This window comes from Aotus nancymaae, unplaced genomic scaffold (genome assembly GCF_030222135.1).
Source record: "Aotus nancymaae isolate 86718 unplaced genomic scaffold, 86718_ANA_hifiasm-v0.15.2.pri h1tg000046l, whole genome shotgun sequence".
In the NCBI taxonomy this organism is placed as follows: domain Eukaryota; kingdom Metazoa; phylum Chordata; class Mammalia; order Primates; family Aotidae; genus Aotus; species Aotus nancymaae.
Genome location: NW_026988460.1, coordinates 6,926,447 through 6,944,378, shown reverse-complemented (window position 1 = coordinate 6,944,378; position 17,932 = coordinate 6,926,447). Strand labels below are relative to the sequence as shown.

Below are 17,932 nucleotides of genomic sequence, written 5' to 3'. Positions count from 1 at the left end.
TTTTCATATCTAGTTTTTTCAGGGTAAGACTTTTTTTTGCTAATATAGCACCCATGATATCTTACTGGATTCTAATATATAGGATATCACATTTACATCAACAAGATAATATTTTTCATTTTATACTTTCAGATCATTGTCTCTGCATAACAAAAGGTATTTAATATTTTAATTTCCAAAAATTTCTCTGTAAATAAGATGCATCATACACAGACTTGTATGTCTTACAGAATAGCAATTATATTATGTTTATTTCTTTGTGTTACAGTTTCCTTGTTTACCTTATAGAGATGATTCAGGCCCCTACTAAATCTACCAGGCTGTTCCAAATATCAAGAAGATCATTTATGCAAAAGTCATTTGAGAAAAATAAAGCATTATGCAAAACATTGCTACGCTGATACCAACTATATGAGCAACTAGGGATTAAGGCAGCTCCCTTTGGGGAAGAGAATATTCAACTTCCTCCACTACAGTGAGGTGATTAAAGCCTGTATAGACCAGCTGGGTAACCCCAGGGGGAAAGAAATTGTTTAAAGAGACCTTTCTAAGGCTGGTAGGAAGTTAAATTTTCTTGCCAACAGAAGAAGCTGAACTATTTATTCTGTACACATTAAATTTGAAGTGGTCTCTGATTTCCACCCATTGCCCAAGAGTTTAAAAAAGAGAGATGACCACAGCTACTCATGACTAACAGATCAAATGTTTTTGTCTGCAGTAAACACAAAAATTACTGAATTTCCTTTCAGAAGCGATAGTTGCATAGAAATTTATTACGATTTAGTCCTCCGCAAATCAAAACAATTTTTTCTTTAGAAATACTCTCAGATTGGCTGGGTGCGGTGGCTCACACCTGTAATCTCAGCACTTTGGGAGGCTGAGGCGGGTGGATCACTTGAGGTCGGGAGTTCGAGACCAGCCTGGCCAACATGGTGAAACTGTGTCTCTATTAAAAATACAAAAATTAGCCAGGTGTGGAGGCACACACCTGTAATCCCAGCTACTGGGGAGGAGGCTGAAGCATGATAATCACTTGAACCTGGGAGGGGAAGTTGCAGTGAGCCGAAATCATGCCACTGCACTCCAGCCTGGGTGATAGAGTGAGATTCTGTCTCAAAAAAAAAAAAAAGAAAGAAAGAAAGAAAAAGAAATACCCCCAGATATATGCTTCATCCTTTAACATTGTCCAAGTAGTTGAAATTTGAATGCTCCTCTCAGACGTATTTTAAATAAAATTCTGTACACATAATCATCTTGTCTAATATTTTAGTCCCCTACATAAATATCTCAGCAAAAAGTCCAGCTTTTACTAAGATTACCTGTTTTAGATGTGTGTTAGAGTGGAAAATGCAAAAGTAGAGAAAAAAGGCTGGAAGGAACTGCATTAAAATGGAAACAATTTTTTCCACTGGTCAACAGGATTATGGCTAATCTAATCTTAATTTTGAGCCATTAACCCATATGCTCTACAAGTGTGTCTGTCTGTTTCACAAGTGTGTATTACTTTTATAACACGGGTGTGGGGAGTCAGTTGCATAGAAAGTCTCAGGAATGCTAGATCAATATAACACCTCAGGTGCCACGGAAATGGTCTCAGACATTTAGGAATTGGAAGGCTCACAAAAGCTACTTTCACAGCTAGCTCAACCTGCTTAAACAATGTTAAATGCATAATAGTCTTTTTTTTTTTTTTTTTTTAGAGATAAATAGCATTTTAGAAAAAAAATAAAGAAAAGCATATTCCCTTTTGGGAGCAACTGATCTGGCAAAATTTAACAAGGTTTTTAAAAACTCAACAGTCGTGAAGCACCATTAAATATTCACACAAAAAGACCCAGGCAGCTTAAAGATCAATATTTCCTTGGTCACAAGATACTTAATTGACTTCCAATAAGACAAAACTTTCAGTGTATCTGGTTGGGGCCAACATGGATGATGACGTGTTTCTCATAAGCCCTTTTCATTGTTTTCTCAATTTGCTTCAGAAAAACTTGCGGGATTCGTCCACATAAAGTGTGCACAGTCTCCAAAAACTTCAGCTGAAGGGGGTAATACATGGATTGAAAGAGATTGTCTTGAAAGGGAAACTGAAAGATGACAAAAAAAAAGTTTATTTTAGTAACGGAAATATCATTTTAGATGCAGACCACTTTTACTAAGAAATGACACAAGAATTATGATAAGCACACAGGCTCAGGTTTGGACAAGTGAAAAGACCTTTGAGGATCTAAGTTAAAATCCTGTCTCAGCTGTGCAATCTCGGGTAATCATTTAAACTTTCTGAACCTCATTTTTTTTTACCTCTTTAAAAAGAAAAAGGACAGGCATGGTGGCTTACACCTGTAACCCCAGCACTTTGATAGGCCAAGGTAGGAGGACCACTTGAGCCCAGTGGCTGAGACCAGCCTGGGCAACATGGAAAGACCCGTTTCACTAAAAAAGACTAGTAATAAAAATTTAAAAATATAAAGATTTGCCAGGCCCAGTGGCTCACGCCTGTAATCCTAGTACTTTGGAAGGCCGAGGTGGGTGGATCACCTGAGGTCAGGAGTTCAAGACCAGCCTGGCCAACATGGTGAAACCCCATCTTTAAAAAAATAAATAAATAAAAATAAAAATGTAAAGATTTATTTGGGTCCTTAAGACTCTTACAATCTAAAAATGATACATGTCTCTAAGGCCAGGAAAGTCTATATATAGCATGTTTATGCTGAGTAGAAGCAAGACTTAAGACTTCACTCACTTGAAATCTACTGCAACAAAACAATGAATTCTTCATCTTTTTTGCCTTTAAAGTAATTTTAGGCTGGTGCGGTGGCTCACGCCTGTAATCCCAGCACTTTGGGAGGCTGAGGCGGGTGGATCACGAGGTCAGGAGTTTGAGACCAGCCTGACCAACATGGTGAAACCCCGTCTCTATTAAAAATACCAAAATTAGCCGGGCATGGTGGTAGTGGTGGTGTGTGCCTGTAATCCCAGCTACTCAGCAGACTGAGGCAAGAGAATTGCTTGAACCTGGGAGGCAGAGGTTGCAGTGAGCCAAGATCGCGCCACCACATTCCAGCCTGGGTGACAGAGTGAGACTCCATCTCAAAAAAAAAAGTAATCTTAATGAAGAAACTTTAGGGTATGTCTATGGTAATCTCATGAAGTTCAGAGTTTAGCAATTACTAGTAAAGTTTATTGGCAATAAACCATATTTTAATAATTCAGGTACCAAATATTAGTGATTGTTTACTACTATCTTAATATTGGGCTTTTGAGATCATCATTTTTAAAAAATCTTATGTTTTTTTCATGGAATATGTCTATGAGCAGTATTTCCCAAAATAAATCTTTCAGATCACTTAGTTATGTACATGTGTCAAAGTTTTATTACAGACTTGTTGAAAGGGAAGAAAGCTGCTAATAGATGAAGTCAAAGATCCATTCTTGTTCAGGGCATTTACATGGAAAGACTAATGAGAAAGGAAAGAAGAATTGGGTAAGGGTCAGTACACTCTTGCCTAACAGCAGAGGTGGGTGTCTGGTTTCCTAGAACAAATCTCAATCCTTTTAAAATTCATCAGAAATGCTGCTTACACAGGTTTATTAGAGATGCCAATTTCTTCTCAGGAGATTATGGATTACATAATACAAGAAGGTTCTGTCCCAGACCAAGTTTGGGATCCCTTTTCTTTAATCACAAAATTTAAAACCATTGATAAATCCCTTGAGGGCAGTCCTGAATCTGTCCTTTTCACCACTGTAGCCCCAGTAATGGGAACAGGATAGTTCAAAACCTTGGAATCACCCTCAATTCCTCTTTCCCCTGACAACCCTCATCCAATTCATCAGCAAGTCCTGTAAACTCTATCTCAAAACATATCTGTAATGTGGCCACTTCTTCCCATTTTCCTGCTACCACACAAGCCCATGCCAGCCCCACTGCTCACCTGGGTGGCTGCGATTAGGCTCACAAATAAATAGCCTTTGTGTTTTCACTCTTGCATCCCTTGTATAAATCAAGAGCCTATCACTTTCCCGAAGGGGCTTTCCTGTAAACTCTCCCCTCTCTTCCTTTCTCCTCTTACCTGGCCACTCCTGTCTTTCCAGCACACCAAATTCATTCCGGACTCTGTCTGGGACTTTCCCCTGGTTATTCTTTCTGCTTAATGGAATCTTCCACAGGGCTGCCTCCATCTGATAAGTCTAGGACTTAAAAGCAGCCTTCCCGGCGCCCCCAGCTGGTGGAATGCTCCTTTCCAGACCGGGACTTTGGACCCATCAGCCCACTCTTTTTACACCTTTTGAACTCCTTTCACTATCTCAGAGGATTTTTGTTTGTTTGTTTGTTTTAAGATAGGGTCTTGTGTCCCCAGGCTGGAGTGCAGAGGGGCAATCATGGTTCACTGCAGCCTGGAACTCCTGGGCTCAAGTGATCCTCCACCTCAGCCTCACAATTAGCTGAGGCCACAGGTACTTGCCACCACGCCCAGTTTTTTTTTTTGTTTGTTTGTTTTTCTTTGTTCTTTCCTATAGAGGCAAAGTCTTGCTCTGTTGTTCAGGTTGGAGTACAGAGACGTAGTCCTAGCTCACTGTAGCCTTGACCTCCTAAACTCGAGGGATCCTCCAACCCCAGGCCCACCCCTTCCCCGCCCAGTAGCTGGGACTACAGGCATGTGCCACCAGGCTAATTTTTTTTTTTCTTTATTCATTTTTGTAGAGACACATTTCACTATGTTGCCTAGGCTGGATTTTTCTTTCTTTTTTCAATGAGTATTGTCTGGTTTCCCCCACTAGAATACATGCTTCTTGAAGACTAGGGCTTTGTCCATCTTATTACCTTCCAAATTCCTAGAAACTAGAATTGTTTCTGCATAAAATAGGTCCTTCATAAGTGATTGTCAAGCAAATTATTGAAAAATGTCTAATGATAGATGTCTTCCTTGCCTGGAAGTTGCACTGCCCTTTCACACAAACATGTAACACACAGGGTAGGGTGTCTGTGAGCACCTGAAACAGACAGAGAGAGAAATAGAAAGAGAGGGAACATTTTCAAAGAGAGATAGAAAGAGAAAAAATACATATAGAGAAAATGTTTATAAGCAAGAAGAAAGTGAGAAATGTGAAAAAGCTAGGGAAAGTGTAAAATTGTTATCATCAAAACAACTTCTTTATATCTTTTTTTTTTTTGAGATGGAGTCTCGGTCTGTTGTCTAGGCTGGAGTGCAGTGGTGCAATCCTGGTTCACTACAACCTCTTCTTCCTGGGTTTAAGCCATTCTTCTACCTCAGCCTCCCAAGTAGCTGGGATTACAGGCATGCGCCACCACCCCCAGCTAATTTTTGTATTTGTAGTAGAGACAGGGTTTTATCATTTTGGTCAGGCTGGTCTTGAACTCCCAACCTCAAGTGATCCACCTGCCTTGGCCTCCTAAATCGCTGGGATTATAGGTGTAAGCCACTGCGCCTGGCTGAAACAACGTCTCGTTATCACACACACTGTAAGTCAGGTGCTGTACTAAAGTGTAAAGACTATCATTTTGTTGAATTCTCACAACACTTCTTTGAGGTAGATAATCTTACCTCCACTTCATAAATGAAAAACTGAGGCCCAGTAAGGTAAGAGCACAGTTAATGGCGAATTACCAGAAAGTGACAAAACTGGGATTTGAACCCGTCTGTTCAGGCCCAAAGGCAAGCTCTGTACCCAGTGCAGTAGCTCATGCCTATAATCTCAGCACTTTGGAGGCTGAGGCAAAGAGTTCCAGACCAACCTGCGCAACATAGTAAGACCCTGTCTCTGAAAAAATGCATTCAATAAAAAAAAAAGAAAAGAAAAGAAATGAAAAAAATAAGGTATGCATTTGGTAGGGAGAATTCCAACTCCAGGTTCACAGCATTGTAGAGGATGGGGAAATACATCTTTTATGATACAGTCTCTTTATGTTTACTCACATTTTGGGTCAGGGTTAGTGATTTTTCTGATTAAATGTCTGTGAATGAAAACTGTATTTTTAGCCCCAACTGAGGAAAATCATGGAATGTACTAAGTAGAATCATTTAAGAAACAAAGTTGTTCAGCCTTCTTTCTGATCCCCCAGAAAACAAACAAGATGAGTTGTAACTCAAGAACCACAACTAATCAATCCAAACCACAGGTGACAGATCACAAAAGAAATCCGAGAGTGGCTCTGATAGACATGTGGCTGCTGTGTATTATTTAACTTCTGCTTGTACTCCTGAATGAGTTTGCCCCCAGAGTCAGTGTTTGAATATTTAAATGTGAGGATATCATTAAGCACAGAACAAATTTTCTGCATAATTAAATCACCCAGCCTTTGAAAACCAAACAGTAGGAAATGTAGAAGAAAAAGACATTTCCTTGGATGCATGCTAAACACTTTCCCTGTACAGAAGTCAACTCTGGGAATTTTTTTTTTTTTTTTTGAGATGGAGTTTTGCTCTTGTTGCCCAGGCTGGAGTGCAGTGGTGTGATCTCAGCTCACTGCAACCTCCACCTCTGGGTTCAAGTGATTCTCCTGCCTCAGCCTCCTGAGCAGCTGGGGTTACAGGCATACACCACCACACTCAGCTAATTTTGTATTTTTAGTAGAGATGGGGTTTCTCCATGTTGGTCAGGCTACTCTCAAACTCCTGACCTCAGGTGATCCGCCCGCCTTGGCCTCCCAAAGTGCTGGGATTACAGGTGTGAGCCATTGCCCCCAGTCAACTCTGGGAATTTCAGAGTTGGAATTTTCCAGGACTCTCCCTACCAAATGCATGCCTTATTTTTTTCTTTTCTTTTTTTTTTTTTTTGAATGCATTTTTTCAGAGACAGGGTCTTACTATGTGGCCCAGGTTGGTCTTGAACTCTTTGCCTCAGCCTCCAAAGTGCTGAGATTATAGGCATGAGCTACTGCACTGGGCCTATTTTAATTAATTAATTAGTTAATTGGGTTTTATTTTATTTATTTATTTATTTTTGAGATGGAGTGTCGCTCTGTCACCTAGGCTGGAGTGCAGTGGTGCAATCATGGCTCACTGCAACCTCTGCCTCCCAGGTTCAAGCAATTCTCCTGTCTCAGCCTCCCGAATAGCTGGGATTATAGGCATGCACCACCACACCTGGCTAATTTTTGTATTTTTAGCAGAGATGGGGTTTCACTGTGTTGGCCAGGCTGGTCTTGAATTCTTGACCTCAAGTGATCTGCCCACCTCAACTTCCCAATGTGCTGAGATTACAGGTGTGAGCCATCACACCCAGCCAATTTCATTTTTTAGAGATGGAGTCTCACAATGTTGGCTGCGCTGACCTCAAACTCCTGATCTCAAGCAATCCTCCCACCTCAGCCTCTTAAAGTGCTGGATTACAGGCATGAGCCACTGTGCTGGGTCTCTCTTTTTTTTCTTTTTTGTAAATGCACACTTTTATACACAAAAAAAATGTTACTATGTTATGGGATTTACCCCAACCTCACTTCTACCAAAGCCTTTTCATGAAACTTAAGTGAATTCAATTTTTAACAACAAAGCCTAATAAATTCTACATGTTTTATGTCAGGGTTTGGCAAACATTTTCTGTAAAGGAGTAGATGGTAAATATTTTAGGCTTTGTAGACCACATGTTCTTTGTCACAACTAATCATCCTGCTGTTACAGTGCCAACATGGTCATAGACAATACATAAATGGCTGGGCACGATGGCTCAGTAGTCCTAGCACTTCGGGAGGCTGGGATGGGAAGATTACTTGAGGCCAGGAGTTTGAAATCAGCCTGGGCAACAAAGCAAAATCCCATCTCTACCAAAAGAAAAATGACAATACATAAATGAATGGGTGTCATTGGTTCCCAATATGACTTTATTTAGCAGTGCTGAAATTTGAATTTCATGTAGTTTTCTTGTGTCATGAAATATTCTTTTTTTTTTTTTTTTTTTGATACAGGATCTTGTTCTGTTACCCAGGCTGGAGTGAAGTGGTACAATCATAGCTCACTGCAGCCTTGAACTCCTGAGGTCAAGCAATCCTCCTGCCTTAGCCTCCCAAGGATCTGAGATTACAGGCATGAAGCTTGCCTTATTTTTTAAATGTTTTGTACAGATGGGTTCTTACTATGTTGCAGTTTTCTTGAGGGAGTTGCTTAAAGGGCTCCAGCCAGCCATGTTCATACACATACCTGCATTCCTACCCTATTTTCTCCTCTTCTCTCCCATCCCTGGCCCATGGGTCCATAAAGAGGCAAGAACCTTTTCTCCAGTGCCCCTGGGCAGTGAGAAGGTTCCTGCCATTTGTGCTGTATCCACTTGATTCTTATCTTGTACCCTTTGGTGGAGAAAAATGGAAGACTGAGGAGACAGGGCCTCTCTCTGCTGCTTGCACGCATTCTGCAGTTAAGCAAATGAAGGCTTGACTGCTACCTTCAGTTTGGCTCCTTGTCCTAACTGACCACCCTGACCTCCGATTGAGTAACAGACTGGAGCTGGCAACCAGGCAACATATTTAGCTAGAACTGAATGATATCAATTTCTCTTTATTGTCTGATCTTCACCCTAATGTGTTACCTTCCACTATGGCAAAAGGCATGAGCTGTCTTTGTGACATGAAATTTCCTCCTAAAGTAGGTGGCTCATATCTATAATCTCAACACTTTAGGAGGCTGAGGCAGGTGAATCAGTTGAGATCAGGAGTTCGAGACCAGCTGGCCAACATGGTGAAACCCTGTCTTTACTATAAAAATACAAAAATTCGCCAGGCATAGTTGCATGTCCCTGTAATCCCACCTACTTGGGAGGCTGAGGTAGGAGAATCACTTGAACCCGAGAAGTGGAGGTTGCAGTGAGCCAAGATCCCACCACTGCACTCCAGCCTGGGTGACCAAAAAACAAAAAAACACACATAAATTTCTTCCTAAAGTAAATTTACTTAAGTAAAAGATAATGAATGGTATATGTGGAAATAAGTCAAGTAGATAGGATATAGTACAAGGTGGCAAGTGGATATAGTGACAGAGAGTGACCTAGGTTGGGAATAACTGGTATAATTCTATGTTTTGGGAATATTTGGCCTTCAAAGGGACAGGTGACTAAAGTGCCAGCATTGCTTTGTGCGGATAAGCACATCTGCTAACAGCAGCAAGAACACACTTACATCCCGTATTGCTTCATAGAGTGCTTTGAATGTTGGTTGCTTATCATCATGGTAGACACCTCGGTTTCCATGCAGAATAGAGACACCTTCATGCTCAGCCTCTCTGCAGTTGCTTCCATACATGCAGTGATCGGGACGGTAGTTCCACTGGCAAGGGAATACATAGAGACACTCTGGTGGTGAAAATAAAAAGACATATGTGCCCAGAGTCAGTGCCAGTTCTCAAGTGATTAAACTGTTTTCGCTAACTGTACACAGCACATAATTTCAAGATACAGGAGTGTGATTTTTTACACATAGATCAAAATTTTGCCCCATTTGTCAAAATTCTGAGATCAAGAATTGAAGGGGCACACAGTGATGATGTAGGTTTCATCTAAAAAAGGAAGGCAGTATAGCATCTTAAATAAGAAGGCAAACACAGGCATCAGGTAGCCCGGGTCCAAATCCCAACTCTCTCACTGAAATCAGTCTCTAATCACTTAACTTCCTGTAATTTCATTTTCTTATCTGTAACTGGGAACAATATGACCACTATCTGATTTTGATGATTAAATTTTAAACACACATCTAAAATGCTTAGCAGGGTATCAAGCATACAGTAGTGGTTCAATAGTGTTAGCAGTTGTACGAGCTGGGTGTGGTGGCTCAAACTTGTAATTCCAGCGTTTGGGAGGCCAAGGTGGAAGGATCACTTGAGGCCAGGAGTTTGAGACCAGCTTGGGCAACATAGTGAGACACCTGTCTCTACACAAATTTTAAAAATTAGCAGTTTGGCCAGGTGCAGTGGCTCACACCTGTAATCCCAGCACTTTGGGAGGCCAAGGCAGGCAAATCATCTGAGGTCAGGAGTCTGAGACCAGCCTGGGCAACACGGCGAAACCCCATTGCTACTGAAAATACAAAAATTAGCCAGGCATGGTGGCAGGTGCCTGTAATCCCAGCTACTTGGGAGGCTGGGGTGGGAGAATTGCCAGGAAGTGGCAGAGGTTGCAGTGATCCAAGATCATGCCACTACACTCCACCCTGGGCAACAGAAAACAAACAATAAAAAATGAAAAAAAAAAAAATTAACCAGGCACGGTGGCACACTTGAAGCTACTTGAGAGGCTGAGATGGGAGGATTCCTTGAGCCCAAGAGTTAGAGGTTACAGTAAGCTATGATCATGTCACTGCACTCTAGCTTGTGATGGACTGAGAATCTGTCTTAAAAAAAAAAGAATACATACAAAAATGTCAAAAATAGTGTTAGCAGTTGTAATCAACTCTTTGGAAAGGTTTTGTAAAATGGACAGATCTAAAAAAGGGGAGTCAAGATTAAGGCAAAGATTCCTCTTTAGATTAAGAACAAACCAAAAACAAAAGAAAAAAAACAACAGCAAAACCCCTACCTTCAGCCTGGTGCAGTGCCTCACACATGTAATCCCAGCATTTTGGAAGGCCGAGACTGGCAGATAACTTGAGGTCAGGAGTTTGAGACCAGCCTGACCAACATGATGAAACCCTGTCTCTACTAAAAATGCAAATATTAGCCAGGCGTGGAGTCAGAAAAGTCTGTCATCCCAGCTATTCAGGAGGCTGAGGCACGAGAAATCTTGAACCTGGAAGGTAGAGGTTGCAGTGAGCTGAGATCTCACCACTGCACTCCAGCCTGGGTGACGGAGTGAGACTCTATCTCAGAAACAAAAACCAACAACAAAAAACTCCCCACCTACAACAGGAAAGAGAAAAACCCCAAAGCAAAAAGCAAAGACAAAAAAGCCCTATGCCAAGGTAACTATATGCACCGTGGCCATATGTGCACATATGTACACAGGTGTGTTTGTATCTCTAAACAAGTGGTTCTCAACCAGGGGCAATTTTGCCCCCTCTCCGCTCCTCTACCCCAGGGCCATTTGGCAATATTTGGAGGGAGACACTGTTGGCTGTTATACATGGGGGAGGCTGCTACTGGCATCTAGTGGGTGCTCTGAACATTCTCTAACGAACAGGACAGTCCCCCACAATAGCAATAGTGCTGGTGTTGAGAAACTTATCCTATTGGATTCAGAAAATTTCCTCTTGGTGACCAGAATTATACAGTTAGCAATATATTCATGAACCCCTGGCTTCCCGGCTCCACAGCTTGATGCTTTTTGAGGTTGGGGTCAGAGGAGTATAGATCAAAGCTCTCTGCAAATGTGTGTTGCTGATCATGAGAAAGGCCCTGTGAGAGAGCACAAGAGAGGATTACCACAAATCAGTAACACCACAACCATTGGAAAAGCAACTTCAAGATGTGCTTGTTCATTGGGTTGATGGCATTCCTGTCTCACGGAAAAAAATTATTGCTTAGTGATTACTTACAGTAAGCTTCAAGACGGAAAGCAAAGAATGAAGTGATTGTCACACATCCCATCTGGCAGGCTGTGTATGTTTCCATGGTTCAGTCTTTTACAGGCCAGTGACATTTAGGCACCCTTTATCGAATTCCTGATTGCTCAACACACACTGTGATATTCTCTTTTCGCAGGATAACTCCATTCTACCATGACATTCCCTTACTTGGATTTACCTGAACATTTGGACATACGTGGTCCCTAAGTGGGATGGAGTAGTGGCCATCCTCAAGTCACCCTATCTAGATTTGAATCACAACTCCTCTATGAGCTGTGTGACCTTTCTGCAATTTAATGCAGAGGTTGGATGTGAGGGCTAAATAAAGGAAAACATCTAAAAGTGCTTTTGAGGCCGGGCGCGGTGGCTCAAGCCTGTAATCCCAGCACTTTGGGAGGCTGAGGTGGGTGGATCACGAGGTCAAGAGATTTAGACCATCCTGGTCAACATGGTGAAACCTCGTCTCTACTAAGACAAAAAATTAGCTGGGCATGATGGCGCGTGCCTGTAATCCCAGCTACTCAGGAGGCTGAGGCAAGAGAATTGCCTGAACCCAGGAGGCGGAGGTTGCGGTGAGCCGAGATCATGCCATTGCACTCCAGCCTGGGTAATGAGCGAAACCCCGTCTCAAAAAAAAAAAAAAAAAAAGTGCTTTTGAACTGTGCCTGTGCCTGGCCACAGCCCAACTGCTTCCTTTTGTCACCTAATGCGTCACATCATTCATTAATGATGCCCACCTGAGCATTTACATTGTGCTGTTTAAGCGCCTTCTAAAGCTTCCAGCTGAATGAACTGCTTGAGCCTGTTTTTGTGAATACATTGATTGATTGAATCAATGAATATTTGTTGAGTGTCTGCTGTGTGCACTGTGGACAAAGCAAGTAACAGAAAAGGCCAATTTCTGCCTTCATGAGTTTAGATTGGTCATGTTCCTTGCTATGGCTCTTTCTCTTCCATTTATGAACACTTTGTCCCTTCCCTCTTTTCTCTTAATTCCATTCATTCAACCAAACAGTTTTGAACACCAACTCCATTTAAAGCACTGAGCCTTGCACTGTGAAAGACATAAAGTTGACATGACCCCTTCTCACACAGACTGTACAATTTTTGTCCTTTTCTCTTGTGTTTTACATCAGGGCTCATGAACTTCCCAGACTCCCGAAATAGTGATTTGTTACCAGTTTCCCAGACCAATACCAATATCAAATAACAAGGCCTGTCAACCTCACAATACAGAACTCATGACTGTGTGTTGCTGGGTGCTTTGGTGCGGTGAATATATACAATGTGGTTGCATGCTCAAGGGCAGGGCTACAGTGACCCCAGGCAGGAAGAGAATAAGGCACTCCTGGGGCCACTGAAGAGACCTGTCCCAGGTGAGTGAGTCCTGCTCCCTTAGGTCCCCATGAATTCCTTCCACTTCCCTAGTATCACACACTCAACTCACAATCTACTGTACTCCATGGGTATTTCAGCTCTTCTCTCTCCCTTCAGGGAGAATTTTACTGCCTCTACTCTAGCTGGATGCCCTGCCTTGTCATTTATACTTGGCTGGTTTCATTTTCTTCGCTACCCACCTCCTAGTTTTCCAGAAATTGCCCTTGAAGAAGGAGTAGACCTATGTGGTCATGTTTGAGAGAGGAAAATGCCACAGGTCTTTGCCCCTCTAGAGCCTGATCAAGGGTGGTTCCCAAATTAGAGAATTCAGCTGCAGCTGGGCTGGGCCAGTCTCTTTTTCTTTGTCAAGAATTTGAATTAAGAAATACAGGAGGGGTGAAGGGGTGAGAAAAAAATTAAAAAAAAAAAAAAAAAAAGAAACACAGGAGATCCATCATCATTGGTTGTGGACTTATGAATATGTATTGAATTGGGGTTGACAATCAGGCTGGGCCACGTGCAAACAGAGAATGTGGTCTGAGAGGCAGAGTAGAATCAGACTGGTATGGAGAGAAGCAAAGATGACAGAAACCACGAGGCCTCTGAGAGATGAAGAAACTGCTTTGGTCCTTGGCAACTTCCCAAAGCCAGTTCTCATAAAGCCTGGCTTGACCTGACTCGTGTGGTCATGAGACTGCCCCTGGCCTCTTACAATATCCACCCTTACTTAGCTGGCTTGAGTGGAGTTGTGTTCCCTGAAATCTGAGTGCATTCATCTAAACACATCTTTCTACATAGAATTCTCTTTTGGTTCCTGTCAGATTTACCCCTTCCATAGAACTCTGCTCTTGACTCAGACTCACCTGTAAAGGTGTGAACTCAGTTTTCCACCCCTTGATGAAGCTGCCTTGGCTCACCTGCCAGGAAATGTCCTGTGGGATAGATACATGCATGCCCCCAAGGGTTTCAGCTGTCTCTTCTCGAGTCAGTCTATTACCCAGCACTGCAATTATATACCCACAGGTATTTACTAATTACAGCAAGAGTTTTAAAACACTTTCTAGCTAATGACTTTTAAACACATTTTAAAAAGCGGTGTTATCAGTTACAAGAGACTATAATGACAACATTCCTGATATGTGTTACAGGTTTTATGTGCATTGCATCACCCATGGCAACCTGAAGAACCATAACAATAAACATGTTTATCTGCTGTGCTGTGGCCAATACTGTCTCCCTCTTTCCTTTCCAGGGATAAAGGTGACAAATCTTTTTTCAAATTTAGTTTGTTCTGGTTTGTGGGAAGTACTTGGCAATTAACATACATGAAGAGAAACCTTACAATGTGATGGATATTTGCTGGATCTCAGTTCAAAGATCCCATGTTTAATCAAGTACCTGGGTAAAGTGGGAAACAGGAAGATCAAATGCAGGCTGTACAAAGAACAATCAGGGAGTCCACCTAATAATCACTCATCTAAAACCAGAAAACTTGGCTATTTACTTGACATTGCGTAGAACCAGAATTTAGAACAACGTCACAATTATTTTCCAATATCCTGTTTTACTCAATAGATCTCAGATGGAGAGTGTAGAAGCAATTAATCTCCTCTGGTTTCTGCCCCAATTAAAGACAAGGGACTCCTGTTTAATTGCAAAGCTGTTTACAACTGCCTTTGGGTATTATTTACTCACTAATCACATCCTCAAATAATCAGCAACAGGCTAAGAGGATCTGGGGAGGCAACTGTGTGAATCTTTTGGATTCCTTAGTTTGGGAATCCAAACAGAGAGACTGATGTAAGTCTCTCTGTCCATATTGTTTCAGCCACACGACAAAGTGCAAACACAATATTTAAAGAAAAGGGCCGGGTGTGGTGGCTCACGCCTGTATTCCCTCAAGTGATCCACTGGGCGGATCAAAAAATTAGCTGGGAATGGTAGCAGATGCCTGTAATACAAAAATTACAAAAATTAGGAGGGTGTGGTGGCAGGTGCATGTAATCCCAGCTACTCGGGAGGCTGAGGCAGAAAAATCTGCAGTGAGCCAAGATCCTGCCACCGTACTCCAGCCTGGGTGACAGAGAGAGATTCAGTCTCAAGAAAAAAAAAAAAAAGGCCGGGCGTGGTGGCTCACGCCCGTAGTCCTAGCACTTTGGGAGGCCGAGGCTGGTGGATCACTTGAGGTCAGGAGTTCAAGACCAGCCTAGCCAACATGGTGAAACCCCGTCTCTACTAAAAATACAAAAATTAGCCGGGTGTGGTGGTGGGCGCACCTGTAACCCAGCTACTCAAGAGGCTGAGGCAAGAGAATCACTTGAACCCAGGAGGCAGAGGTTGCAGTAAGCTGAGATCGTGCCACTGCACTCCAGTCTGGGCAACAGAGCAAGACTCTGTCTCAAAAACAAAACAACAACAACAAAAAAAACCGGTCATGGTGGCTCATGCCTGTAATCCCAGCATTTTGGGAATTTGGGAGGCTGAGGAGAGTAGATCACCTGAGGTCAGGAGTTCAAGACCAGCCTGGACAACATGGCGAAACCCCATCTCTACTAAAAATACAAAAATTAGCTAGGTGTGGTGGTGTACACCTGTAGTTCCAGCTACTTGGGAGGTTGAGATAGGAGAAGTGCTTGAACCTGGGAGGCAGAGGTTGCAGTAAGGCGAGATCACACCACTGCACTCCAGCCTGGGCAACAGAGCGAGATTCCATCTCAAGAAAAGAGAGATTGAGAGAGAGAGAGAGAGAGAGAGAGAGAGAGAGAAAGATGAAACCTATCTATGAAGAAAAAGGAAGAGATGCAGACTTACTGTTACAGTGAAATGGATTAAAGTATGCCCTAAGAGGCTAGGACTAGTGGCTCATGCCTGAAATTCCAGCACTTTGGGAGGCCAAGGTAGGAGGATTGCTTGAGCTCAGGAGTTGCAGAGGACCCTGGGCAACATAGTGAGACTGCCCCCAATCTCTACAAAAAATTTAAAAAATTGGCTGGGTGTAGTGGCTCACACCTGTAATCTCAGGACTTTGGGAGGCCAAGGCAGGTGGATCACATGAGGTCAGAAGTTCAAGACCAGCCTGACCAACATGGCAAAACCCTGTCTCTACTAAAAATATAAATATTAGTCGGGCATGGTGGTGGGTGCCTGCCTGTAACCCCAGCTACACGGGAGACTGAGGCAGGAGAATCGCTTGAACCTGGAAGGCAGGGGTTACAATGAGCTGAGATCATACCACTGCGCTCCAGCCTTGGTGACAGAGCAAGACTCCCTCTCCCTCCAGAAAAAAAAAAAAATAATAATAACTGGGTGTGGTGATGTACACCTATAGTCCCAGCTACTTGGGAGGCTGAGCCCAGGAGGTTTAAGCTGCAGTGAGCCATAATCATACCACTGCACACCAGCCTGGGAGACAGAGTGAGACTTCATCTCATTTAAAAAGAAAAAAAAGCCCGGGTACAGTGGCTCACACCTACAATCCCAGCACTTTGGGAGGAGGTGGTGGGCAGACCACCTGAGGTCAGAAGTTCGAGACCAGCCTGGCCAACACAGGGAAACCCATCACTACTAAAAATATAAAAATCAGCCAGGCACAGTGGCATGCTCCTATAATCTCAGCTACTTGGGAGGCTGAGGCAGGAGAATTTCTTGAACCAGGAGGCGGAGATTGCAGTGAGCCAAGATCGTGCCACTGCACTCCAGCCTGTGCGACAGAGTCAGAGTCTGTCTAAAAAAAAAAAAAAATGCCACAGATGAACAGCTAAGACATTCCCCTTTCCTCTACTGAATTAGTACTGGGAATCTTTCCAAGAAACTCTGTATCAATTTGATTTTTTTTTTTTTTTTTTTTTTTTTTTTTTTTGAGGTGGAGTTTCGCTCTTGTTACCCAGGCTGGAGTGCAATGGCGCGATCTCGGCTCACCGCAACCTCCGCCTCCTGGGTTCAGGCAATTCTCCTGCCTCAGCCTCCTGAGTAGCTGGGATTGCAGGTACGCGCCACCATGCCCAGCTAATTTTTTGTATTTTTAGTAGAGACCAGGTTTCACCATGTTGACCAGGATGGTCTCGATCTCTTGACCTCGTGATCCACCCGCCTCGGCCTTCCAAAGTGCTGGGATTACAGGCGTGAGCCACCGCGCCTGGCCCTCAACTTGATTTTTTTTTTCTTTTCCAGGATTTGATCCTTTTTGATCCAAAGTCATATGAAATTGGGTTTTATTCTAGAATTTTGTTTTTTTAAAAAGGTGCACAGGATGTGTCTCAAGGGTGACATACAAACACAGGCAAAGTCTTTCTGAACAGGAATCTCTACTTTAGGATTTTTAAATGCAAAGGAAAGGCCTGAAAAGGGTAAGGTAAGAATTGCTTTTTTTTTGACCAAAGATCTTTCTCAAGAAGAAAACATAGTTATAATTTTTTTTTTTGTTTTGAGACAGAGTCTCACTTTGTCGCCCAGGCTGGAGTACAGTGGCGTGATTTTGGCTGACTGCAACCTCTGCCTCCTGGGTTCAAGGGATTCTCCTGCCTCAGCCTTCCAATAGCTGGGATTACAGGTGCCTGCCACCATGCCTGGCTAATTTTTTTGTATTTTTAGTAGAGACGAGGTTTCACCATGTTGGCCAGGCTGGTCTCGAACTCCAGACCTCATCTGATCCCACCTCGGCCTCCTAAAGTGCTGGGATTACAGGCATGAGACACTGTACCCAGCAGTTTTAATTTTTAATAAGAATAAAGTTTTAACAAGGAAGAGGAAAAAAGACACACACAGACCAGAAATTTTCATCTCCCTTTCTCCCTCTACCCCACCAAATCATCCACCTAACAATATAAGAAGAATATCTTTTGCCCCAGATGAAAAGCAAAAGGGAATTGGGTATTTGAGTTCTTTATCTAGGATCTTTTGACCCTGAATATGACCCTTAACTCCAAGGACCCTGAGAATCAATTTCCTTCAATCTAGCAATTGTTTAGGCTACAGAGGGTCTCCTGCCTAGATTATAATATTTCCATGTAGTGTTCTACCTCACACCAATTTTGCCTATACTTCTTAGAA

General features: G+C 42.6%; 1 protein-coding gene across 1 annotated transcript in view; it reads right to left on the bottom strand.

Moving 5' to 3' along the window:
- Nucleotides 1–215: 215 nt before the first annotated feature.
- Nucleotides 216–17,932, bottom strand: part of GXYLT2 (glucoside xylosyltransferase 2) — a 90,947-nt gene continuing 73,230 nt past the window's right edge. The window contains exons 6-7 of the mRNA XM_012474206.3: nt 9,131–9,303; nt 216–2,087 (exon numbers count right to left, since the gene is read on the bottom strand). Of these exons, the coding sequence (XP_012329629.3) occupies nt 1,905–2,087; nt 9,131–9,303 (356 nt within the window). The 3' untranslated portion in view covers nt 216–1,904. The remainder of the gene's footprint in view (nt 2,088–9,130; nt 9,304–17,932) is intronic.